The sequence below is a fragment of the Oxyura jamaicensis genome, chromosome 9, assembly GCF_011077185.1.
Source record: "Oxyura jamaicensis isolate SHBP4307 breed ruddy duck chromosome 9, BPBGC_Ojam_1.0, whole genome shotgun sequence".
In the NCBI taxonomy this organism is placed as follows: Eukaryota; Metazoa; Chordata; class Aves; order Anseriformes; family Anatidae; genus Oxyura; species Oxyura jamaicensis.
The window spans coordinates 7,801,460-7,826,317 of record NC_048901.1 but is presented as its reverse complement, the minus strand read 5'-3'; the positions used below and the strand labels follow the sequence as shown (position 1 = coordinate 7,826,317).

Here is a 24,858-nt window from a genome sequence, read left to right as displayed (position 1 = left end):
GTTTCTGTAGCTGTCTGCTGTCAACAGTTTTTAATCGATCATCGTTACCTTGCAATAATAATTCCCGGGAGCAGGAACTAGTCGATCAAGCACTCTATTATTAAATTAAGAGGCTGCTTCAAAGATTTAAAGTGATTGAGGCTCAGGCTAGCAGGTAAAAAGCAGCATTGGCTCAAGGAGATGTAGGGAAAAAGAAAGACACATAGGAGGCATTTTCCCAGGTGTAACTCGACTGGTTCCCAGCTATTGTTTTCCTCCCTGGGAATCTGTGCAAATTGAGCACGGAGCCATGCAAGCTGCTCAGAGCGCGCCCATTTTGCTTCCCTCCTTAACAAAAGATCCCTACAAAGCAAAGCTTTGGAGGCTGGACATCTGTCGCCGTTTGGGGGGGCCGGCGTGGTCATTGAAAAGATGCAGTGACCTGTCAGCTTTGATTGATGGCCACAAACCTCTGGGCTCGACCCCTCGTGTGGGAAAAGAAGTCCCGCCAAGGCAAGTCCCCTTTCACATGCTAATTCTGGGTTATAAATACAGCAGAGGAGCAGAGGAGAGGCAAAGAGCCCGTCGGGACAGGGAGCGACCTACTGCCCGAGTGCCTCCTCCACGTCCCCGTCCTCGCGGTGTCTCGGGGCGGCCAGGCTGGATTACAATGACCGCCGCAGCCACGGCCGGCGGCGTGCACAAGCTCTCCAGCACCAAGGAGGAAAGGAAGGTAGGTCCCGGCCACGCAGCCTCCCGTGGCAAGGGCCGCGCGCGCCCGACGGGAAGCCCACGCACGGACGGATGTGGAACTCGGCAGGTGAATGATGGGGGTTACAGACTTCTGGGAAAGAGAAACACAACATTTGAATCCTCTTATTATACAGATGTTTTCTCTGAATTTAATCCACATGGGTGTTTTTTTCTGCTTCCTTTCTCTGCCTTAGAAAGGTTTCTGTCTTTTGGTTTCAGTTGGGTAAGCTCTGGTTAATAGGAGTGTAAGTAAGAGAACTCAGACCTAACACAACCCAAAGGACAGGCCCTTACCGGAGCTAGAGACGGGGTGCTCCCCACCTGTAACCTGCCGAGTGCCGCGCCATCCCGTGCTGGTTTCGCACAGGGATGTGACCTTCCTGGCCCCAGTGAAGCCCACACAGCCCTGTTATGCCCTCGCTCCACTGCGGCAGAGATGAAAAATAAATCTGCAATTCTTCTTCCTCCTCCTTTTCTCTTCCTTGCCAGCTGAGGAAACCTCTCATCGAGCGGAAGCGAAGGGAAAGGATTAATAACTGCTTGGACCAGCTGAAAGAGACCGTTGTGGGCGCATTTCACCTGGATGTAAGTGTTCACTTTTACACAGATTTTGTCCTTCTGCTGATGGGGATTGTTTGGCTTTTGGGGGACAGGAGGGGGGCTCTGTCTTTTGGGAAACTTGGCGTTGCACAAATACTTCATGGCCTCTCAGCTGCTGAACTCTCTCTTTATTAGCAGTCTAAACTCGAAAAAGCAGACATCCTCGAAATGACAGTCAAACACCTTCAGAACATCCAAAACAGCAAGCTGATGGGTAAGTGCATCTTCCCTACAGGCCCTGATGCTCAGTGCAGCCCGGGGGCGTCAGGAGAGCACAGCACTACCCCTTTAGTCCGCTGGCAATTTAGCAAAAGCCTCCTTCAAACCTGTTGAGGCCCGAGCTGCGGGTCTGGGCTTGGCTTTCACCACTAGATGGGGAGATGGAGCTGAACACTTGGTAACCCACGGAAGCTTTTTCTTCCAGTGCCGGTTTCTCCTTTTGTTCCATTTTGGCTCTGCTTGCTGGTGGGCAGCAGGATGCCGGGGCAGCCTGGCCAGGCAGCTCACTCCCTGCAACACCTTCCCCTGAACCTTGCGAACCACTAACATTATCATAAGGCCCAAGCGAATTAAATCAGGCTGAAAACACAGCAGGAAGCAACCTACCTACTCTAGTCCAGGAGCCAGTATCTTGGCCTTACAGAATACATTTTCAGTGTCTCCCAGTGTCTTAATAGGGCCCAAAAAGGCAGTTATAGACTGGCAGGGGAGCTCCCACCGGTAGCCTGAGATATCCTTGTTCCAGTGGGAAACTCCACCAGGACACCTGAGCCCTGTACCCACTCCAGCCTGGACCCCAGCACTGCTCTCACTTGCACCATTTGCAGAGCTTTTGCCTCACCCTGGGAGCAGCAGGGCACTGACCTGCTGCAGCCCCCCTGCAATGGTTTCAGCTGGAAGCAGTTTCAGCAATAAGCCCCCACAGGGGCCAATGCAGACAGGAAACTGTCAAATGTTTTTAAGTTGGAAGTGCAGGTTTTACACACTTACCAACTCCAGTTGCCTTCTGTTCAATGCAGCTGATTCCAAAGTGGGCCTTGAAGCTCAGCAGAGGTACAGCACTGGATACATTCAGTGCATGCACGAGGTCCACAACCTTCTCCTTACCTGCGAGTGGATGGACAAGACCCTTGGGGCCCGACTGTTGAACCACCTGCTGAAATCTTTACCGAGGTCTGGTGAAGACACCTGCAAAGCAGCATTAAGATCTTCAAGCCCATCTCAGCAGCCTCTCTTGACACCAAAAACCCCACTGGGCCCTAAGGGGAACATTCCCAGCACAAATCCATCTCAGGAGCACTTCTACCCAGTGGAGAACAAACAGGCTTTCAAAAATTCATTCCAGCTGCCGTCACTGTCAGTTTTCAGCCAGGTCGATGCCGTGCCTCCCAGACAGGTCCTGCAGCTGAATTTTTCCCATAATAACCCTAGTATGGGGTCATTAGATATGTGGAGACCATGGTAAAATGTGTTTTCAAATGTTTATCCTAACCTTAGACACTTATGTATGTATCTTATAGATATGTTTCTTTAAAACACTTGTGGAGCAAATCTGTTCCTGTAGGTGTACTAAAGACCAGGGTACTTCAAGCCGAAGTAAACCTATGTGTAGCCTGCATTGTAGAAGGCTGCTATTATTTTGTATTTATTTAATACATCTAAATTATTGTATAGAATCCTCTCATGTCCTTTAGTGTATATTAATTATGTAACTTTCTTGTCTTACATTCCTAAAATAATTATCTTTTTATTAATAAAGAAACAAGACAATGAGCAACAACCCCTCTTACACCAAGCTTACCTCTCGGGTCTTACGTCGCAGCTGAGATCACTTCACTGGATAAAGAAGTAAACAGTTAATTTCTTCTTTTTTTTTTTTTTTTTTTTAAATATATTTTTCTTTTTCAAATATTTCAGTTCTGATTCCTGTAACAATGCTGCAATGACTAGAAAAAAAGAAAGGGAAAGATGAGGTTTAGACGTTTTAGACTGTTCAGAAATACTATCTGTATTGCTCACCCTAGATGTGCTGTTCCCAACACCTGACCATGCTGATACAACTGTTAAACTAGTGAGCTAGGTGTATATATATGTTACATATAGTTACATTTAGGGATTTTTTTTGTTTATTCTAAATAAACTTTTGGAAGATAATGATTGATATTCTCCCAGCCTTGTTCTGTCCGCTCTGATTACACAGTACTTCGGGATCTGCTTTTGTTTTCTTCTTTCACAAACAGTTTTCCTTGAAGCAATTGAAAGGTGCTCAGTTTTTTTGACCCTGATGCTTTGTAGAAAAAGCAGCACACGCATGCTCACACACACGTACAAAAATAATCACCTGGGTCATGGTAACACTTAAAAGTTACAAAAAACAAAAACAAAAACAGGAGTTGGGCTTATCAACCCGAGCCTTTAGGTTTTACTTATAAGGGAACTGCAGACAGACTCTGAAGGGCAGAAGGTGAAATAACCTACCAGTAAGATTGGGACAAATCTGCTTAACTTGTTGACAACATTTGGTCACAGTTTTTCAACTCAAAGGCAGTTAAAAGCTCTTCACAGTTAAAAGAAAAGAGCACGGATCTCTTAAACAAACACTGTGCATACTAAATAATGGATCCCCAGTTCAGAGAGACTAATTATGCAGCGTGATCTATTTGATGATGTGTTGAAAGAGTGAAAACCATCACCTCTGGCTTTAGCATCCTTTTCTGTGAAGCTGTCCCTTTCATCCATCACTCTTGAAGAGCTATTAGAAGTGGTAGCATAAGGGTGGTAGGAGCAACAACTGGCTTACATGAAAGGAGGCAGCACTGGTGCGTAGCAGCACAGATTTCTTGAACTGGGGGGTAAGAAGGCAATTCTGTATGAAATGTAGAGTTGTACATATTTTAGTGCAACCTCAGTTTCTACTCTCTGACTGAAAATTAGGACTCCCCCAAGATGAGACTAACTTTCAGTGAAGGAAACCTCCAGAAGAACAGCAATATAGAAAACGCACCCAAATGACCCCCACCACAAACATACCTATTGCAGTGGGGACTGGAGCCAGCCCAAGCAAACAGCAGCAGCAAAGTCCACAGGACACTCACAGGTTGTGAAAACATTCAGGCAAAGTGAACCTCAAGATCCTGAAAGAGGAAAGACATTGAAGACCTTCAGAAATCAGTATCTCATATTGCTGAACTTAGAGAAAGCCCCCCCACCAGCTCAGCACCCATTACTGCACCCACTAGAGAAACCTGTGCTGCCCAGCACTGAGGTCTGCACACAGGGCAGCAAAGAGGAGCAGATCCCTACCCAATACGGGGCCCAACACTTAACAGTTTTTCTCCTAGATCATCTCAGTAATACACCTTATCACACTTCTGGCAACCTCATTGTTATGCTGGGAGAGGGGCTAGGAAACATTCTGGTGTGCTGAAAATACTTTGCTATGTTTTGACAGCATCAACTTAAAGACATACTTTCCCCTAAAAGCTGTAAATCCCCAGTGACTGTAATTACAAGCTACGGCTACTTGTGCTGAAAAGGGATCAGTGGGAAATATGTATTTCTCACCATCTCTGGTTGTTTACTTTATGCATTTGAAAATCCTTTGTGGTTAGTGAGTTTTATTATTTCCTGTTTCTAATCGGTAAGGTTATTTTTTTCTTTTGTGGGTGTGGAGGGAAGGGTCACATAGCAGCTGGTGAGAGATTTAAAAATAGAAAAGTGAGACTGTGGTGCTTGGCCAACAATCTCCAGGAACAGTTTTAGTACAAGACACTAATTTGTCACTGCCTTCATTTCCCACCAACGGTCTCATTCTAAGCCATCTCCATGCCACATACCCACATACAAAACCTACTTTGGCCAGACGGAATCCTTTACACGTCACCAGTTGTCAGTAAAGAAAAAAAAATATTTAGGAAGGCAAAATTATTCTTAACACTTCACGTGGATGAAGTCAGCTATTGCTTTTGTCTGACGAAGGAACCCAGTATTTACTTTCCAGTATTTTACTGTCCTTGCTTCTGGCAAAGCAGGCAATGCAAAGAGATGGGGCTCATTTTTCTCCTCTGGACCTATCTTTTAACAAGATCACTGCTTCCCAACCAGCTGGCTAATGCAGAGTGAAGACAGTGCTCCCCGGTAAGGCAGTGTTTGGAGCCGCACACAAAGCCTGGCCCAGGCTGCAGCTGGGCATGTCGTCTATGCAGGTGCTATTTTAACATCTGCACCAGGCCCTGGTAGCGGTGTCCCCTGGCTGCTGGCTGTGTCACAGCACAATGCAGGGCTCAGACACCTGGATGAGGCACCTCCAAGGTCGCAGCACAGCTCCCACCTGGGACTACAGGCCCAGGGCAGGAGCGGTCTGGAGGCACAGAGAGCGGGGCTGCTGCACACCCAGCTCTTAACCTAACTTGTACGCTGAAAGCGGCCACGATGAGCACCCAGACCAGATTCCTCAGCGCGGGTACAGCCAGACAGACCTGTTCGCTAGAAGCGGCCACAGGATGCAGCAGATCTCACGCAGCACATGGAGCACACGCAGGCTGGGAAGCCTGCTGCAGATCCTGGGCTTTGTTTGTCCCCTACCAAAGTGCTGATCCAAATGGGCATCTGTGAACTGAGCATTAAAGAGCAGAGGCAGTCACTAAGTACATGGGGACATGAGGAAGGCTGGACCTGAGGCTCAGGACCCCCATGTGGCTTTAACACAAGGCAATTATGGATTTATATCAAAAAAACTGTGAGCCCAGGTGGGCAAACCACCCATGTGCATAGCAGCTCTGGTCATATAAACTGTGTTCCCAGAGCAGCTCTCACTGAAACCAACAGGAAAACTCCCACTTACGTCTCAGGAAATAGGACCAAGTCCTTCCCCAATTAAGATAGCACAGAGGCTCACAGTATTTGACAGACCTTGTATGCTCCTGACATGCCTTCTTCCCCCAAGCACGTGCAGCTCAGGGGTTCCAGAGCATCCCGTGCTTTCCCTTCCTTCTCCTCTCACTGGGAGGACGCTGGCACAGCCCCTTTCTGACCACACAGTCCCCCGGTCACCCACAGCAACCAGACCAAATTACTGCTGGGACGTAGGAGTGATGCTGAGCCTCTGCAGATTGCCACCCACGGGGGCTGAGCACTTTGCTTAAAAAAGGAACAAAAGGCAAATTTTCAGTCAGTGCTTTCATTGAGCACTCACTTTGGCAAGACGAGGCCACAGACTGCTGGCGTGACCCAAGGAGGGGCAGGCTCCTAGACCTTCACAGTTAAAAGCAAGCAGCCTTGCAAAACCCCACATAAAAGCAATTTGGGGGCAAAACGTTTTCAGACTGCTTTCAACCACACAGCAGTGACCGCAAGTGCCTGTAGCTAGATAACAAGGCGCTCCTTTGGGGAAGCTCGCTGACAGCAGAACACCAAAGGCTTCAGTTTCCCTTCACATATACACCATTATACACACACACACACACACTTGCCATTATCTCCCAGCGTAGACATTCCTATCTGAGCAGAGACGTTCTCATATTTCATCTCACGAGGAGTAATGTTGTGTTGAGAACCTAACCCAAGGTCTGTCACATTTTTCAGAGTTTTCACACACTCATGAATAACACAGCAGAAGCCGAAGCCAGCCCTGGATCTGTACTAAGATGTTTCATTTATAAATTGTAGCCCTGGTAAGAATGCGGTTTGCTGCCTGGGGCACTAATCACAGACGTACAGAGCCTGGGAACTCAGTCTGCTTCTGAGACTCTCCCTCGGTCCTTGTGTTAGGTGTCACAAGTCTTTCTGCACATTTGGAGTTAAAAGAGCATGCTAGTACTTTTTTGTCATGTTTTCCATGACTAACAAGCAAGAAAATGGACCCGTATGCTCGATCCCAATTCCACTGCCACGGAGAGTCATGGACTTCCAACGACAGCTCAAAGGGGCTCATCTCTGGGGCTGGAGAACTGTCCCACCTGCTCTGCCAAACTGCCAAACTCAGAAGTACTGTCGTGTGCCATAGAGGGCTGGTTCACCGGCTTTCAGGGCAACCCACCAACGTGCTAGCCTTCCCACGTTCATTCTGCATTGATACAGAGTTTGTGTCAGCTCCTGTGTGCTCCTGGATGCCAGGTGTGTTGTAAAGCACGGGACTCGGTGAGCTGCACAGTGAGGCTTTACAGAACCACGCAGACACGTCCACAGCCCTGGCACGGGACCTGGTCAGCCACACCGAGTGGCCACGGTCACAGCCCCGTGGAGGCAGTGCACCGCTGCCTCCCCCCAGCTTTGCCAAGACCTCTGTGCAACCTCTCAGCAACCTCTGCCCATGGTCACACCATCTCCTGCTGCTCAAGCTATTTCCTTCTACCTCCTACAAACCGAGGAGGAAGCAAGAAAGCATTCCACACAGTTCAGAGGAGATGTTTTGAAGGATGGTGAAGTGAGCCAGGAGAGCCACGGCTGAGCTCCTTGGCACAGAGGAGCTCCCACAGCAGGGGCAGAGCATACCTGTGCAGCAGCCTGAACTTCCTCGGGTCCCTCTGTGCTTTGGGAATAACTCAGGAGCAACCACAAAACCTCACGCTTCTCTGCCCCCTGCCCTACCCTACAAACATTCAGCCTATGTGAATATTAAAGTACAAAGCAAAACACTTCCAGATACGCACTGTTCCCACTGGAGAGGCTGTGAGAACAAGCAATCCATGCAGGATAGCGATCGCATCACCCCATCCACTCCTGAAAAGTGCTGATATTTTGATAGGTGTGATAGAAGAGCCATCCAGACCATCGAACGCAACTAAAGCAATACTAGACAGACAGGTTCTCCCAACCAGACGTGCTGGTGTCAAAATTCTCTGGGGAAAAGCAGACCAATGCCTCCCGGTGCTTCCCACAGTTCGGCACCGCACACATGAGCACGCGCTCACCAGAAGACCACTGCAGCAAGCCCTTCTCCTCCCTTGGCCATAAGACCTGAGGGATGCAGACGCATCTGGGGCAGAAAGGTTCATGTGCAAAGCAAGCTTCCCAACACGAACCCCCCAAAATAGAGGAAAGCTCTGAGCTCATCAGTGCAGCTTATCTCACCCATGGACTTGGACTGGGTGCCAATTGCCCTATGCTTTTTCCAGGCAGACACAGTTACAGGGGAGGGGTGTGTGGCAGTAGCTAAAACACAGGCCCACAGGACAGTTGATGGAGTTGAAGCTCAGTTCCCAGTTCTAATTGCTCTGCACCTGAGTTTTCCCCACCTCCTACTTGGGAGTGATGATTGTGTTCATGGTGAGATCTCCAGATGAAAAGCAACAGCAAGATGCCAAGGATCATGCAGATTAAAGAGAGGAGCCAGGAGTTAAAAAGCACCTCTCCAACCAACTCTCATGTGAATCACATCTCCACTGGCTTTCTAACTCCACCACTCACCTCTTCAAAGTCCCTCTACACAAACATCCTCTTGTTGCCCCTGGAGCCTCTCCTAGAGCCCCAGCAGCATCTGGCCCAGCCCTCCCCCTGCCCTCAGCCTTATCTGATTCACGCTCCCCACCTGCCCTGCATCTTTAGCCCCACACCCACCCCACCCAGCTGCCCTCCTACTTTGCTGTCCTTGTGTTGGCAAGGGTAAGGTCGGTTCAGGCCGTACTACCTGATCAAAACTGCCGGGGTCACGCAGCACACAGCATCCATCCTGCCTGAGCTCACCCTGCTGGCTGAAGAGCATTTCCCGTGCCAGACACCAAGCACTGTTTGTCCTCCTGCAGCTAACATAAAGGTAACATAAAAGCACAAAGCTGGCATGAACATTGTGTCATTTTGGGGGTACTTTAAAAGAGAGATCTGTGTGCCGAGGTCTAGTGCAGCTCAGTAGCGTGCTGCCTGGTGATGTGGCATTGCAGACGTGTTAGGGATCACAGAGCGATGGCGAGTTTTGCTGCTAGGGCAACAAGAGGCCAAGAGCTCAAACCTCACAAAAACACTAGGATTATTGGATCTGAAACAATGCTGAAATGGAATCAAGCACATTAACCAAGGGGCAACGGAGGAGATCTGAAAACCTGAGATACCACTCTCACGGTGGGCTGGAGGTTCTCCCACCAGCAGTGCTCTAAACTGAGGTCTTGTGTAAGCCAGGCTCTCAGTGTGCTGCAGGTGCGGCTAGGCATCCCTACGGCTTCTGCATTCAGAGATCTGCTCCACAGTCTGGAATATGCTGATACTTCTGAAAGAGGAAACTTTATTTCCCAGCACATTCGTTAAGAGTGTCCTCTTTACACGCACTGCTTGAGAAGATTAATTTGTCGCCTGGAGATGCTTTGCTTTTGCAGAGTGACTCTGTTTCTTTCAGGAGGAATTTTTTTCCAGCCCTGGCCTCTTGTCAACAGGCTGAGAGGAGATGTTCCTACTAGAGCAGAGGGCCCTGCTGAGCATCTCTGCCCCTTCAGGAAGCCCACGCCTTCCTGCTGGAAGTGGTGCATGGTGCCCCTGGGCACCAGTGACTCACTGGGGAAGCATGCAATTTGGGTGATAACTGCAGCTGGGCAAGAACGAGCAGGAAAGTAGGAACACTGCAGCTTGGTGTGAAGCCTGAAAAGAGCTGTTTGCTGTTCCAGCTGTTCCTTTGACAGCTGCAGTGAATCTGTCACTGCTCTGCCTCCCGGCGCAGTGCCGAGCACAGCCCGCCCCAGCGGGCACCCACACCGTCCTGTCCCTGCATCAGCCTTCCTAAGGGATCCTGGGATGGCTGCAACTACTTTCCAGTTCACAGCAACCCCAGTGAAACCCCAGCATATGTCCCCATGGAGGTCTTAGCAGACAGAAGTGGAGAAAGAAAGTCATTCTGACCATTCCCTGAAACACCTAACATATTTAAAAGCAGTCTGTGTTCTTCCTCGTAGCCCATGCAGACCCTGCAGCAAGGGGGGAATACCTAGCCCTCTCCTGGCACAGTAGAGCCTCCAAACACCCCAGTGTCAGCCACAGTGCAGCTGTAGGTGTGGGACAATGCATTATGATCTGCTGTCCCTGGACAGCTAAACTTCAGCACCCACTTGAGGCCGCTACTCACCAAGGGCTCAAAGTCACATAAGCTCAAGGCCCACATATATCTCAGCAAATAATTGTGTGTGATGGAGGAGATCAGTTGGCTGAAGCAGTTGGTTTCAAGGCTCCTACATCTATCGTGTATGCTGCTCAAGGATTTTACCTCCTGGCAGACTTGGTCGCCTGGGCCAAACTCGCAGCCATGCATGTGCTTCACAGCTGTCCAGAGAACCCTCTGCTGCTTCTGACCACCATGGTCTCCTCCACAGTCAGAGTACATCTGGTGCAAGCTCAGAGCAGAACTTCTGATTTAGTTTTGATTAAAATGAACCCAGTCTTGCATGCACAGAAACCGAGCTGCCAACCGATACGGTGCACAGGGAGTGATGACAGTTAGGAAGTTTGCTTCAAAACCACACAACTGTTCCAAAGTGAAACACCAGTGTAGTGGGAGCCTATGATCTCTCAGCTCCCATCAGTTTTCTAGGGAAACATGGCTACTCCAGACTGAGCTTAAAGTGTTTCTATAAACTTTTGGTTTTACAGCTTCAATCCCAGCCCCTCGGGGGAGAATTTACACACCTTTCACCTTTCATCCAACTGTCTGTGTCTATATACAGCTCCTGGCACACAGATCAGAGAGGCCTCACCCAGCACAGAGACAGCTCTCCCTCCCTAAATGTGGGGCAGGCATTGCTCCAGCTGCCTAACAAGTCAGCCCACGGTACTACTGGGTATCTCAGAGCAAGTCTGAGCGGGAAGGGATCTGCCTGCCAAGGGCACGCTCCTCCACCAGGCCAGCAGTCTGGAGTTGCATTTGGGTAGTGCCTACCTGTCCTCAGCTGGACGGGATCTCATTGGAAGCAGTGCTGTGTGGGCCACCTGGGAAAGTATATTTCTGCTCCATACTGTGTACCTTTCCAACCACTCATGTGGACTGGGTGAGTCCTGAGAGAGAAGAGCTCAAGGCAAGCCTTAGGAATGTATCCACAGCAGAGGAGCAAACAAGGGCTGCGAGGTCCCACTCTGATGGACTGACTGCTGCCAGCTGCCTGCTTAAGAGAGAGGAATTCTCCATTTATGTGGGATTCTGTCTGAAACAGGAAACAGTTTTTAGTGGCTATGATCAGTCAAAGAAGAAATGCAAAGACAAAAATGAACAACCAGAAGAACAAATTCACATGTTAGGTATTTTAGAACAAGGGCTGAAAACCCTTTCGTGGCTGCTGTCATTCTGGGAGCAGGCTCATTCCAGTGCTGATGTGTCTCTGCCACCCAGAGCCAGAGGCCCTGAGCCTTCTAAAGCCCTGATGTGAGCTATGAGGTGGACAATACCTCCCTCCTCAACGGTGATGCCTGTGTTCCAGCTGTGCTTTCACAGCCTCGACAATTCTCAATTCAGCCTCATCCCCACTTCGCAGAAAGGCAAAGGGCTATGGAGGAGCAGATTCTGGCTGCACATTGCTGCTTGGAGCCACAAAATGTCTGTGGCTGAATCGAGTCCCCAGGAGCATGCACTGCTGTGCAGTGCAGAGCTGACCTGGCAGCAGTTCACCATGCCAGGGCTCTGAGTTCTCCACTGGTACATTGCTGCCATCTAGTAAAATTCCTTCAAATAAATGTGAAAAGCCCCTTTCACTAAAGATATTAAGGCAATACAGTCCTTTAAAGGGACACGGGACTCAACAACTAACGCAGTTTCCTTGGCCCTCCACGTGTGTGTCGCTGGGTTTGTTTATATACGTCCATTAGGTACATACATATATAAGCTTGTTTGTACATACCCATACACATACATGTAAGAAATATCAGTAAGACTACACAGCAACTAGAAGGATCAGGAGGCAGCAAAACAAGAGGAAACTAAAGCCAGTACACAAAATAATGGCTTCCCTGAGAGCCTCCCTATGTTTTGTCCACAACAAAACCAACAGTAATGAGGCTAAAAAAAAATCAGACCAAAGGAACAGTGAAACCTGCGGCAGAACAACAGAGAGAAACAACAACTGAGAGAAAAGTAAATGGAGCATAAGGCAAACTGAATTGCCTACTCAGCCTGTCCTAACAGGGCAGTTTTGGTGTGTTCTGACTTCCCAGGTATTCTGAAGGAGTCAAAAATCAGTTTCTCATGCACACCTTTCAAATATGCTCACGATCAGCACAGGAACAGCTGACCTGGCCTAGATAGGAAGACAGAGAAGATTTCATATGGGGCTTCCAAAGATTTACTGGACTCAAAGGCAGAATGAATTAGCTTCAAAGGTTGTGTAGCCTATTTGCCATGGAAAAGAGGACTTGCCTTTTTTAAAACAACACTTCACATGTGTGAGAGGAGGGGGACTGCCATTTGCAGGAAAAAGAAGGCCAAAATACAAAGTATTTCCATGTTCCCCTACTTCTCTGGCACCCTCAAAATTATCAACCTGTACTTAGGGCCCCTCTCCCCAGTTTAAAAAAAAACCAACTCATTTTGAATAGTGCTGGCCATGCCTAGTACAAAGCACAGTGTGCACACATTATATAAAAGAGACACTGCATTCCTCCAGGAAGAGATAACAAGCCACAGGGGAGGAATGCTTTCCCCAGCGTGTCTGTGCATGACCTAAACCCAAACAGAATCAGCATGCAACTGGCAGCTCCCCAGCAGATGACTCTGAGTGTTTGACTGCAAGTCAAGGTGGCAAAAACAATCAACCAAAATGCCTGTCTGCAGACAGACTGCACAGACCTGCAGGACATGGAGAGGCCACTGCGCTGCACTGGCTGAGGGTTCACCGCATGCTTTAGGACTTGGGTTCTACAAAGAGCTCAACTCAGGCATTAGATGCTGAAAAACTTGTTTCCGGGGCATCCTCAAGACAAATCCTGAACCCTGAAGTATGATGGAGCGTGGGCACATGCACATGTGTCCACGCACACATTTACAGTGAGTTTCCTGAAGGATACTCTACTCCCAGTGACAGGAAGCCCACCGTGCATTCCTGCTTCCCGGCATGAGCAGAGATTTGCCATGACTTACCTCCCCACACACTACACGCAAAGGATGAGGAGGACTCACACAGTAATACATTCGATCAAAGACTTTACACCTGCCTACGGCACCACGGGGCTCCAAACATCACTATCATTTAGGAACAGAAGATTTAATTACATTGTACCAAATGTGTAAAATTCTCCCTGAATTAGACCCAACAACATATTGAGTACTGCCTTAGGAAGCAAACACCCTTGGTCTTCCCATCACTGAGACAGCAGCAAGTGAACAGGGAGATCTGGTGGATTGGCTGCCAATCCATCGATAGGCAGCCAGCTACTCTCACCCACACTTACCAGTTTTGCTGGTGCAGCTGTACTGGCAAAACTCCCCACTACAGCAGAATCGAAGAGTGGGATCAACAAATCAGACAAGCAAAATCAGCTTCATTTACCCAGCACTTTTATGCTGGTATAACTGGTAGGGATTGTGCAGTGAAGCAGTGTAATTAAAATAAAATAAATAAACAAACCTTTGCTGCCAACATCCTGCACTGACCAGACTTGGAAGCATGAATCTGTTTTATCCTGTGGTCCTCTACAAACCAGAGACAAAGGACTATTAAATGCTCCCACCGTTGGGGTGAAATACAGAACCAGCTTTACACAGAAGGTGCTTTGGCTGAGGTAAGCAATCAAAAACACTGTAAGCAGCTGGAAATGGAGGAAGGCAGAGAAACAGAGGAGGGCTCTTAGGATGGGATTTTGGCTGCTGTTACTGTAGAACTGATGTATTTGGCCACTGGACTGGAGACACTCCGAGTTACTGTATATATGCATGCTGGGGCGTTTGGTGTCTAGCAGCCAAACTAGAGACAGGAATTTGCCTGTTTGCACCATTTATTTGAATAGCTGTTAAGATGTAAGAGCATTAGAATCGCTTTAGATGGGACCAAGATCCTACCTAACACATCATCCTGTCACTGAGGGGCCTAGGCAAAGAGCAGATCAGAGTGAGTACGGAATTGCTGTTCCACAGCTTAACTCCCTGCTCCCAGCAATGCTGCTGAGGGGAAGGGAGACTGGCCCTACACGTACTTTCCCTCCTCACAGCCTGCCCTGAGCTGCCTGGCCTCAATCCGAGGGCAAACCTCCCTTCTGAATGGGGACCATGCCTGAATTGTATCCTCACGAAACACACAAACCTTTCTGCTACAAAGCAAAGACAAGAGTTCAACAGTCAGAGCATATCAGACTTTTTTTTGTTGTTTTTTTATGGTATCAATTTGCACATTGCCCGGTTGAAACCCCTATATATTGAAATCAGAATTAAGCAGGGCCAAAAATTGAAGACTGTAGAGACTTGAATTTCAGAGGGCTAATGCTGAGGTTTCTATTTCAAGTCCTGTCAGATTTAAGGCTGTCAGTCAAAGGGTCACATTTGCCTTCAAAGGCTGCTGTCCTATTAGGAATTTCCTGATGCTAAGCATCCTGGCTTAGCTGCCCATTCCATGGCAGGCTGGGAGCTGCAAGGAGGAAGCTGCGAGACCAATCACTTCAACTTATCAAATACCCAGGAGCTCAGTGCTCTTGTGTGGGAGATACAAAAAAGTGTGCTAATTTCATTTTCAAAGTGATGGGGGTGTTTAAATTTTGCTCCCCCTGGAGAGGGTATGTGACAGAACAGAACCGCTTCTCTTGTACAGTTATGAATTCTGCAACCACAGCTTGAAAAGCAAACCCATTGCCTCCTCTGCCAGGTAACTGCGGCCTTCTACCAGGCTTGAGAGCTCCTTCCAAAAGCCAGCTGTAAGTGAAAAGCATGGCCATGGGCTCTACCACCTCAAAAACATTTCTCCTCCTCCTGGCAAGAGCATCCTGGTCCTGAGGGGAGGGTGGCTGCTCCCTTTCTGCCAAGGCACAGTGCACCACATAGTCTGGACCACAACTTTTGCCCACAGAAACAAGGGCTCAGTAGCTACAGCACCGGGCACTGCAGAACTTCAGCTCATCCCACCCCAAATCCGGACGTAGAGCTGGAGATCTGGGAGGCTGTTTCAGCTGGGATTTGTAAGTCGTGTTTGAACTTACCCTGCTGACATAGTCCAAGGGCTCCGCTCCTGCTGTCTCTGCCTCCATGAGGCCCTGGCAGTTTCTCAGCACTGTAGGAGCAGTGGCAGTCTCAAAGCACAGGAGACTTCCTCCAGCAGACTGCTTCTGGGGAAGAACCACCTCGGAGTGCTGCAGCCATCGCGTTGAGCTCTGCACCGGTATTTCTCCCTCCACCTCTAGCAGTCTATCGGTGCGGAGACCCGACGTGGTGAGGGCCTGTATTTTGTTTCCATGGTCTCCACTCTCTCCAGGGTAGGTTCTCTGATCAGCTAACACAGCTCTGCTAAGGGAGAGATGAGTGAATATAGATAGCCATGAGGCCTCTACAAAAGTGCCCCTGGGAAGGGGGGAGCTCTGCCCAGGGCAGCAGCTGGCACCGACAGACGAAGCAGGGCACAAATATCTCCCCTTCTCCTCCTGCTGCCTTGCTAAAGCACTTACAGTTAATTTTGAGTTTCCCCAAGGGAAAAAAGATTAAGGAATGAGTAAGAAAACCAGAGGCATGTGGAGTTGGCTCATACCCCCACTTGCAGTTGGGGGTTCAGCTTGTATACCTGCAGCATGTGGAAACTCCCATTTTGACTCCCAGGGCCCATTTTCTCCAGCAATTTTACCACAACTTGTACTCCCACCAAGTTATCCTCCACAGATCTGCCCCCAGATGGAGCATATCTCACCTCTTCTGCCTGAAAGCTCTTCTCAGATCAAATCAGCAGTGCCTATTTCTAGGGAAAAGAAACATGCTCAGAGTTCAGTTTTGGCAATGCATCTGTGCTGCTCCTTCGCCAACCCAGGGGAATTTGGAATTTTGATCTGGTCTGATGTCTGCACAAAAAAACCCTTTACATTCTCCAAGATACTACAGGTACCCACAACTCAGGCCATCAGGAGCCTTTACTTCCTCTCCAGGTGTTTTTATTTTATTTTTTTTTTTCATTTGTGTTACATAAGACAGATTTGTTAAAAAAAAAAAAGAAAGGAGTTGATGTGTCTGCTGGTGAAAGGTGTAGCACAGGCAGGGGAGGGGCGGAGAAGCTCCATGCTGGTCTCTCTGAAAGACCTCCTTTCACAGGTAAATTTGGCATGGCTGATCACCCAATCCGCTTTGGGAGGCTGGTTGATTAACACATGAACAACACATCTATGAGAAAAAAACTATCATGGAAATGACAGCCATCCCCGTACGGATTGTGCTCCACTCATGAACAACCTGTTCTGAGCAACCCCGAATCCCAACACCAAAAATTCCAAAGCAGACCAAAATTCCAGGCATCAGCCCAGGTACTGACCAAGGGTGGTTCTTTCCAATCTGAGATCTGGGAGCCCAGCACCCGTGCACCCCTCCACGTGCCTGTACTGATGACTGCTGGAAAGCCGGAGTGTAGGCAGGGATGCACTGTGATGGGTTTGTCACACCTCCCTGCTGGTATCTGAAATCAGAGCACGGCGAGGGGCTCATCTTCTGTGGTAACTGGTGGGGAATATCCTGATGGGGAACGTGCCTCTGTGTGCTCTGACACTGTATTTACAGGAATACAATATCCACAAAAATACACTGGGGACTCACCCAGCTGGCGGAGCTGTGGCGGTCTCCTGCAATTATACTTGACATACAAGAGACAGGATGCCAGCTAACACCTGCCTTGTGTTTATACAACACCACAGTACAACAGCTGCTCTATGCCCCATGCATCTGAGACTGCTTGGAAGGTAAATACACCAAGTACAGGATAACCTGAAACTGCTAGGCAGCTAGGGCAAACACCTGGTGCAATTGCTGTGCTCTGAAAAGGAAGGGCACGCATGCAGGGATCTGCATGCAGGGATCTTTACCAGTGCTGACAATTCCCAAAATATTGATGCCCATGTGTGTTTTCTTCTCAGAAAGCCACATCTCTTCCTTCTTCAAGTCGGTATGCTATTTGCAAGAGCCAAGTAAAACCCTGAAATCACACTTGAACAAACTCTGAGAAACAAACCTCCACTGACAGCTTAGCTGGAAGCACTGATTGCAAGAGCAAGCGATGCCTCTAAAAGCTGAGCAAAGCCAAATTTCAGCCCAGGTGAGCTGCTGTGTGCAGTGTAGCCATATGTGGCTCTGGCTGTTACCTCTTTACAGAACAGAGTCAGATGTTGCGGGCTAGGCAGTAGGGATTGTGTGTAGATGACACTGTTATGATCTGAAGAAAGAAGAAATAGTAATTCACAGAAGAGAGCAACCCTTCACTGTCTTGCAGGACAACGCGCACTCCTGCAGCACCACGCAGGGCAGCTGGCTGTACCCTCAGCTCTGCCGCTGGTTTCCACTGCATGCTGCAGGTGCGACCCAGGGCTGGGGGTGCAGAGGGCAGCTCCCTTCCCAGCTCCCTGCTGCCGCTGGTCCCAGCACCGCCCGGTGCCTGCAGCACAGCCCTGCCCTCCGCCTGCTCCCACACTGACATGCTCATGGCGAGTACTTTGCCCCATTCTCCTCGAAAGTGCAAGCAGGAGATTAGCTCATGCAACCCCAAACAAAAGCTCACAAACTTTCCCCCGTGCATTTTTAATTGCTGTCTGACTGATCAGTTTCTTCCCCATCCTCCTCTGCACTCTGAATCAAGCGAGAAAGGGAACTGCTCTGAGCTCCAGACACTCCCCAGGCTCCAAACGACCATGAGACTGGCTTTTGTGTAGCACAGTTACACTGAAGAAAATGAAGAGCAGCGGAGAGAGCAATAGAGAGAAATGGACCAGGTTGACTCTGAGCAGGCCAGATTCTGCCAGGCAGGCTAGTTTAGAGTGTGCAGCATTCAGTCCACATGGAACCCTGTTAAATTTAGCAATGCTAGGCTCTATGAAACACCAGGTAGAAGAATATTCACAAGTGTAGCTGCCAAAATACATCCCACTGGGAGGTGAGACAAACACTTCATGGATTTCCTTGGGATCAGAGCAAATGTATAGCCAGGGCTGGTACACAAAGATTTCAAGATGACCAGCTGATTTCAGTGTGTACCTTTAGTGTGGTTTCAGAGACAGACTTTGTCAAGAAACAATGGGAGGAATTGAAAGACAAAAAAAATCCAAGGAGTTCCAGGAACTTCAACCCATCAGATGCCTATGGATCTATACCACGAGGGTGGGTGGATTCCCTGCTGCCTGAGAAAGGCTGAGCCACCGCAGCGTGCCCTGCAATGGGGCCACAGATAGAATCTCTTTCTTCCACCCCGCCACCTATTTCCACAAACCTCTAAGAATTTGATGCATTAGAGGCCTACACGTGGTTGAAACTGCTCCTACAGGTTCCAGTCACTCGGGGTGGAGGGAGTTACAGAGGGACTACATGCATACACGGTGTGGTGGAACTGCACTTGTCTCACTTCTTCAGGCCCTGGGCTGGAGAAGAGAAAGTAGGGGCTGCACAGCACCCAAACGAATCTGCTCACCCCAGCTCCTAGGCAGATGAAAGGCTGAACCCCAACGGGAGGGTGGCAAAGAGCCAAACGTTCCCACTTCAAAGCTCAGCAAAGCAACCAGATTGTCTGTTGGCTTTTATTACGCTGCTATTGCTTGCGTGGTGAATTCCAGACAGGGGATGTAATGATAGACGGGCTAGAATTGCCTGGCCAATGATAAAGTTCAGGTACAATGTGTAGCCAATAAAGAACAAACCTCTTGAGTTTCACTCGGAAATAGCTGCTCTCAGTCACAAGAGTTGGCATAGCATGCATTCAAGGCATAATGGCCGGCAGCGTTTGTCATTTTGGGGGAGAAGGTGAATTTTTAGCATGGAGTAAGTAGCGCAGATGGTCAGAATGTAACAACTGAGTTTATTCTTAGTAAAGGCTGGCTAGGCTGCTGGAGTCTTTGAGCGGGGTGTTGTCTGCGAGTGCGGTGAGTTGTGGAGCCTTCTCTTCCAGGCAGAGCTCAGCAGCACTCTCCTTCCAAATCTTTCTCCCCTCCACCTCTCCCCCATAGGATGGAAGGAAGAAAGAACAAGGGATGAGGATACTTAAAGAAACAGCATGCAACAAGTCTCAGGAAGGAAAATCATAGGATCACAGAATCATTTAGGTTGGAAAAGACCTCTAAGATCATCAAGTCTAACCGTTAGCCTCACATTATCAAGTCCACCACTAAAGCATGCCCCTAAGCAACACATCTACAGAAAAAGGAAAAGTACAGCAGCAAGGCACTCTTAGAGGACAGAACAACAGAAGGGCTGGGTCATTACTACGTCTGCCAGTTGTCTACTGTGTGACTTTGGGGGAAGTCACGGCACTTCTCCACCTCACTTTTCCAGTCTATGGAATTATTTAGACAGCAATATTTGCCAACCAAAGAACAAAGGTACGATATATATAATAGGCCTATTCAAGCCCAGGTAGCTTCTGTTTGCTGTGTTTAGAAAAGGGCCCATATCTCTCTGTGTCTTTCAAAAACAAAACACAGCCAATCACCTCTAGCTGAAATTAAAGAGCTGTTTTCTTTGACAACAGCTCTTACACCCATCTAATGCCCAGCAGTGGCCCAAAGATGTAGGGTGCTCTGTCAGTCCTTGTAGCATCACACCACTAAAGTGCACAGCAAAGGAGAAAACAGCGCTGAAATACTATGAAGAGCCAAAAAATTATCTCACACCATATTAACGATCAGGTGGCAAGTGAGCAACCACATGGCCTTAGTATTTGGGACATTGGCATGCCTGTTAGAAAGTGACCCTATGGGCTAACACCCCAGAGGTGACCCTATGGGCTAACACCCCAGAGGCAGGGCCTGGCACAGCAATGGGTTCGGTCACGGGCTGACAGCACCACTCCATATGGTGCTGAGGCTCTTGGAAAGAAAGGTGCTGATAGCAAGAAGGGGATGCCTGCCAAAATGAGCCTGTACTGCAGCTCACTCACTCAAAGCTGTCAGGCAAACACCACAAAAATCACCTGGGGAGTCAGGCTGACAAGGCTGCTGTGCACAAGGGAACAGGCCTGCTAACAGAAATACACAGCACAAGCAGCCCGGCTCACGGGACACCTGAGTCCTGGCCCAGCTCCAGACCAGCTCTGGTCCCTTTGAGATGTGGGGACAGCTCTGCGTGGCTGGCCAGCACCCAGGGTTTCCTATAGGATTGTTAACATGGGGTACACCGCAAGCAGAAGCAACGCAGCTGCTTCCATCCCCACCTGTCCCCGGCAGCACCCTCACACCACCTCTGAGCAGAGCTGTACCCAGGCTCAGGGGGCTGCCAGGTCACTCATCTCCACGCACAGTACACTGAGGCAACAGCTGGAATATCTAGTAGCAGAGATATTAATAGCCAGCTGTGCACATCTGGAGCAACGGACACTCAGACACTCCTCTTCCTAAGACAGGCTGGCAGTTCCTTGGATCCCCTAGGGCACAGATCCACCAAGACCAGCACTATTTGCACTGACATATCCTCAAAAAAGATGGAAATACGCCCTTTGCAGGAGTGACATGTTGGGGAAAGGACCAGGGAATATGGGGAATGCCTGAAGTCAGACTGAAGTATGTGCTGAATCAGCTTAGACAAAATAAATCAACAGGCACTAAAATGGGAGGGTCCCTCACAGAGCCACGCAGCAGACAGAAACCTGCTTGAAGGACTGGAATGTGTTACTGGCAAATTAGCGGCTCTCTGTAAGATATGATCTGAGCCAACCTGAAGCATCCCCAGACAGATGCACCATCTGCTCAGAGTATTCCACAAGGACATCACGGTGTCAAACCCAGCAGACAGATCAAGGAGCGTTAATACAGAACATACCCCTGAGCCAGCCGGCAGGGAGAGATCACGGCAGCCCTTCAAAAGGGCTGTCTCAGGACCATGCCTCCTGCTCGAGCCAGACTGGAATTTATCAATGACATAGTATACACAGAGGTGTGACTGCTGCTGTAATGCAATGGCTCTCTTGGAAGATGGAAAGGAATGGCAGGATGGACGTCAGACAGCAGCTGACAAATCATTCAACAAACGAGACGGCTGCCGCGAGACAAAAGATGAGGCATCCAATTTTAGTGCTCTAACAAAACAATCCAAGAGTACAGGAGCCCCGATACAGGATAAGGTTCCACAAGTATCGTTGGTACGCTTGCACAGGATCACTCAATTAGATGATAAGAGTAGCAAAAAATTCACAGCACTCTTCTAAAGTTCACCTACTTGGTGTGGTCTCCAGAGAGCTCCTGTAAGATGCAGGATGTGGCTAACAGGACCACGTGGCTCACGCGAGGCCTGCAAATCTCCCGTCCTGGATGCAGTGCAACCTTAAGATCCGCTGTGCATCTCTGGAAGAGGCAAGTAACCTCTGCTCTTCTTTTCCTCGTCAGCTCCTGCAACAAGAAATTCAGTTCTGAGACCTTGTGGGCAGGCGGTGCAAGTCCTCCTGTTCCTGGGCCCTTTGCGGCACACAAAGCAAGGGGGGATGCTGGAGTACTGACTCCTACACCTCACCTCCCCGCATGCTGCAGCGAGCACAGGGTTAGACCTTCAGTCTAAACTCCATGCACCAGGCTTAGCCCCACAGACTCTAGAGGATGCCACCCGGCAGAGATCACTCTTCCCCTCACCTGTGCCCCATGGACCTGGCAGCACACAACTCTCAGATACCCTCACTTCCGTCGGCTCTCTTGCCACCATCATTTTTGAGTTGTCTCAGGTCCAGCAGCAGAAGAGCAGCACGCGCCTACTCTTCACAAACCCAGCAAGCAGCAAGGGAAAACAAACCAGTTAATTTTCTCTCCTGCCCCTCAGCTCTTTGGTATGTTTGATGCACCAGTTCAGCTGTCAGTACTCCACACCGTGGCAAAGGGGGGGGAGCAGAAGGAATCATGTTACAAACCCAGCTTTCTTCCTGAAGGATTTTGTAAGGGGACGGACATTATTGGGGAAGATGAGGATTATCCCTCATTTCTTTACAGGAAGGCTCTATCAGTAACAACACTGGTAATAACCAAAAGAGGCAGCTCAGGACTCGGGCTGAATGTGTTTCTTTTATCTTACAAGTAAGATGTCTCAGTTTAAGTAAAACAAATAAACACTGGAACCAACCAAAGGTTAATTAGAGCTGTACAGCATTTGCCAGAAAAGCCCCCTGCTGAGATACAGCTTATCCTGGCAAGGGCAGTTGTCTGTCTGTCCAGACAGATCGCATCCTGGAATAGCTCACAAACAGCTGATGGGCAAGAGGGCTCCTGGGGGTACCCCTTGTGGCAGCTCCCTGGGACATCCTCACCAGCACCCTGCAGGGAGAGGTGCCACTTTTACTCCCAGAAGACAAGCCTACACTGTGAAAACCCATTTAGGCTCAAGGAACGCAACTCGCTGGAGGACAAGCCTCTTCTGGCAGCCTGGATTTTAAGAGCAAAACGTGAACGTTTTACAGGTCTTGCAGGAAAAGCTGGAGCACCCCCCGCTGCTTGCAGTGCAGCCAGGGGACACTGCTGCACAGTGCCACTATCCGTTCGGGAGGGCTCAGACACACAACATGTTCACGCTTGGCTTGTTGAGTTGATCTTATTCATATCTGAAAACAAGGCAGGCTTTGGGAACTTTGTGTATTTACTGTGTTCGAGGTGCGTTTTAAAAGCTTGATTCCTACTACATTAAAATTGATTAACTTGGCACAGAGTCTGTAAAAGACTTTCTTTCGAGACATACCAAGAAATGAAGATGGTTAATGCAATTATGCTGACAGTAAAATGCTGAACTTAATTAAGATCTCAGCAATTATGACATATTTGTGATATTAAATTCAAGATCTGCAGATAAGAGGACAAAGGTAAATTTCTTGGTTCCCTGGACTCTCTTTTCTTACCTTCTCTCCTAAAGAAAAAAAACTCACTACAAACCTCAGTCTCTTTCTCAGTTTCTCAGCCTCTCATTCCTTCCCAGGGATGCTCATAATCCCTAGCTAAATTTAACAAAGGATCATTAAAAAATAGAAAAAAAAAATAAAAAGAAAATAAAAAGGAAATCAAGTTCTTGTAAATTCAGTGAATATGGGCACCTGGGCTGAGGTGAGCAATCCTGCAAGAGGAATTCATCTTTTGCTTGGCTGCAGAGGAAGAATGCATGGATATGAAGGAGAGAGGATCCCACCAGATGACACAAAGCCATGGGGAGCCAAGCTTCATCATTCCCAGAAAAGCTTGCCAGATGGCAAGTGTGAAAGGAGACTTTCTCCTGGAGGCACACAGTACACCACAGACGACATTAAAGATAGCTTCATCTCTTTTGATGGCTACTTGTATTGCACAAGTGCTAAAGAGGCAGCTTGTTACTGCACACAGTGCTGCACACCCAGAACAAGAATCCTTCTGCTTCCACAGCAAACTTTCCCTTGCTTCTATTGCAAAACTAAAAGTGAGTTCCAACAAAATTCCAGCCACCTTGGGCTGCTAGAACAGCTCCCTCCACTCACGCCTGTCTCCTGGCCAGGGGGCAAAAATGACTTCTTTCTATACCTTTCCCTTTACTAAAAAAAATAATTAAAAAAAAAAAAAAAGAAAAAGAAAAAAGGAAAAAAAAAAGAAAAAAATCATACTGAAATACTGAAATCATACTACTCTAGTAAGCTGAAGCAGACAGCTTCCATCCAGACCTGGGTTACTGTGTTAAACAAAAAAATCCAGATAATTAGATCAAGAAGCTCTCCTTGAAAACCCTGACAACACACCAGTAGTCTTACCAGGATTAATAGAGTCATGGAAGTGATGGTTGAAAGGGACCTGTGAAGGTCCCTTGTCTAAACCTCCTTGAAACAGCGCCATTGCCAACGGTTGATCAGAAATGGTGTCACTTTGTCTAAGCCTCAAAAACTACCAAGGATGGAGATTCCCTGATCTCCCTGGGAATCCTTTTCCAGTGCTGGGCCACTCTCCCTTGTGAGAGGCAATTTCCTAATATCTAATCTGAACCTTCCCAGCTGAGATGTATGGCCACTGCCCGTTGTTTTACTATCTGCCACTAACGAGATAAGCCTGGCTCCACCAGCTTTGTAACTGCTCTTCCAGTCACTGTAGGACACTGCTAGATTGCCCTCAGCCTCCTGACCAACAGGACAAACCCATCTCCCTCAACCTCTCCACGTACCCCCAGGTCCTCACCACGCTGGTAGCTCCCTGCTGGGTCCCCTCCATATTCTCACAATCTTTTTCACCCTGGGGCTGCAGAACTGGCCATTACTGCCCTAGCTGTGGGCACAAACACGGAGCCCTGTCCATAGGCTGGCAGCCAACATTTCTGGAGCAGTCTGGCACTGCGTAGTCTTACATGGGTGACTTTTAACCAGCAGGACGACAGAAGAGGTGTTGAAGTGAAATACCGGACAGTCTAGAGGGAAAAAAGAACTTCTAATAATCTGTAGTAAAGCGTAATATTACCACTGAGAACTACCCTGTCATCTGAGCAGCAGTGAGCTG

The 24,858-nt window shown here is 48.6% G+C and overlaps 2 protein-coding genes across 2 annotated transcripts; one reads left to right on the top strand and one right to left on the bottom strand.

Annotated features, from left to right (window-relative positions):
• The first annotated feature begins 370 nt into the window (after positions 1-370).
• LOC118171595 (transcription cofactor HES-6-like) lies at positions 371-3,135 on the top strand. The gene is made up of 4 exons (XM_035334822.1): positions 371-712; positions 1,222-1,317; positions 1,468-1,546; positions 2,352-3,135. The coding sequence occupies exons 1-4, from the start codon at positions 509-511 to the stop codon at positions 2,795-2,797; spliced, it is 825 nt and encodes a 274-aa protein (XP_035190713.1). The 5' UTR covers positions 371-508; the 3' UTR covers positions 2,798-3,135.
• Positions 3,136-3,223: 88 nt separating this feature from the next.
• LOC118171559 lies at positions 3,224-24,207 on the bottom strand. Its single transcript, XM_035334777.1, has 10 exons — positions 24,126-24,207; positions 23,253-23,260; positions 22,549-22,695; positions 21,599-21,768; positions 15,662-15,721; positions 15,418-15,481; positions 5,811-5,947; positions 4,428-4,466; positions 4,026-4,177; positions 3,224-3,278 (listed from the first exon to the last, which is right to left on the bottom strand). Exons 1-9 carry the CDS (start codon positions 24,205-24,207, stop codon positions 4,129-4,131), a joined length of 756 nt encoding a protein of 251 aa, XP_035190668.1. The 3' UTR covers positions 3,224-3,278; positions 4,026-4,128.
• Positions 24,208-24,858: the final 651 nt, after the last annotated feature.

Coding starts and splice junctions, on each gene's coding strand:
- LOC118171595 (XM_035334822.1), top strand. CDS start 509: ATGCTAATTCTGGGTTATAAATACAGCAGAGGAGCAGAGGAGAGGCAA. Junction 1,318..1,467: donor TGGGCGCATTTCACCTGGAT/GTAAGTGTTCAC, acceptor TCTCTTTATTAG/CAGTCTAAACTCGAAAAAGC. Junction 1,547..2,351: donor CCAAAACAGCAAGCTGATGG/GTAAGTGCATCT, acceptor TGTTCAATGCAG/CTGATTCCAAAGTGGGCCTT.
- LOC118171559 (XM_035334777.1), bottom strand. CDS start 24,207: ATGGCGCTGTTTCAAGGAGGTTTAGACAAGGGACCTTCACAGGTCCCT. Junction 21,769..22,548: donor AGACAACTGCCCTTGCCAGG/ATAAGCTGTATC, acceptor TTCTTGTTGCAG/GAGCTGACGAGGAAAAGAAG. Junction 4,467..5,810: donor TGGCCGCTTCTAGCGAACAG/GTCTGTCTGGCT, acceptor TTCCTCTTTCAG/GATCTTGAGGTTCACTTTGC.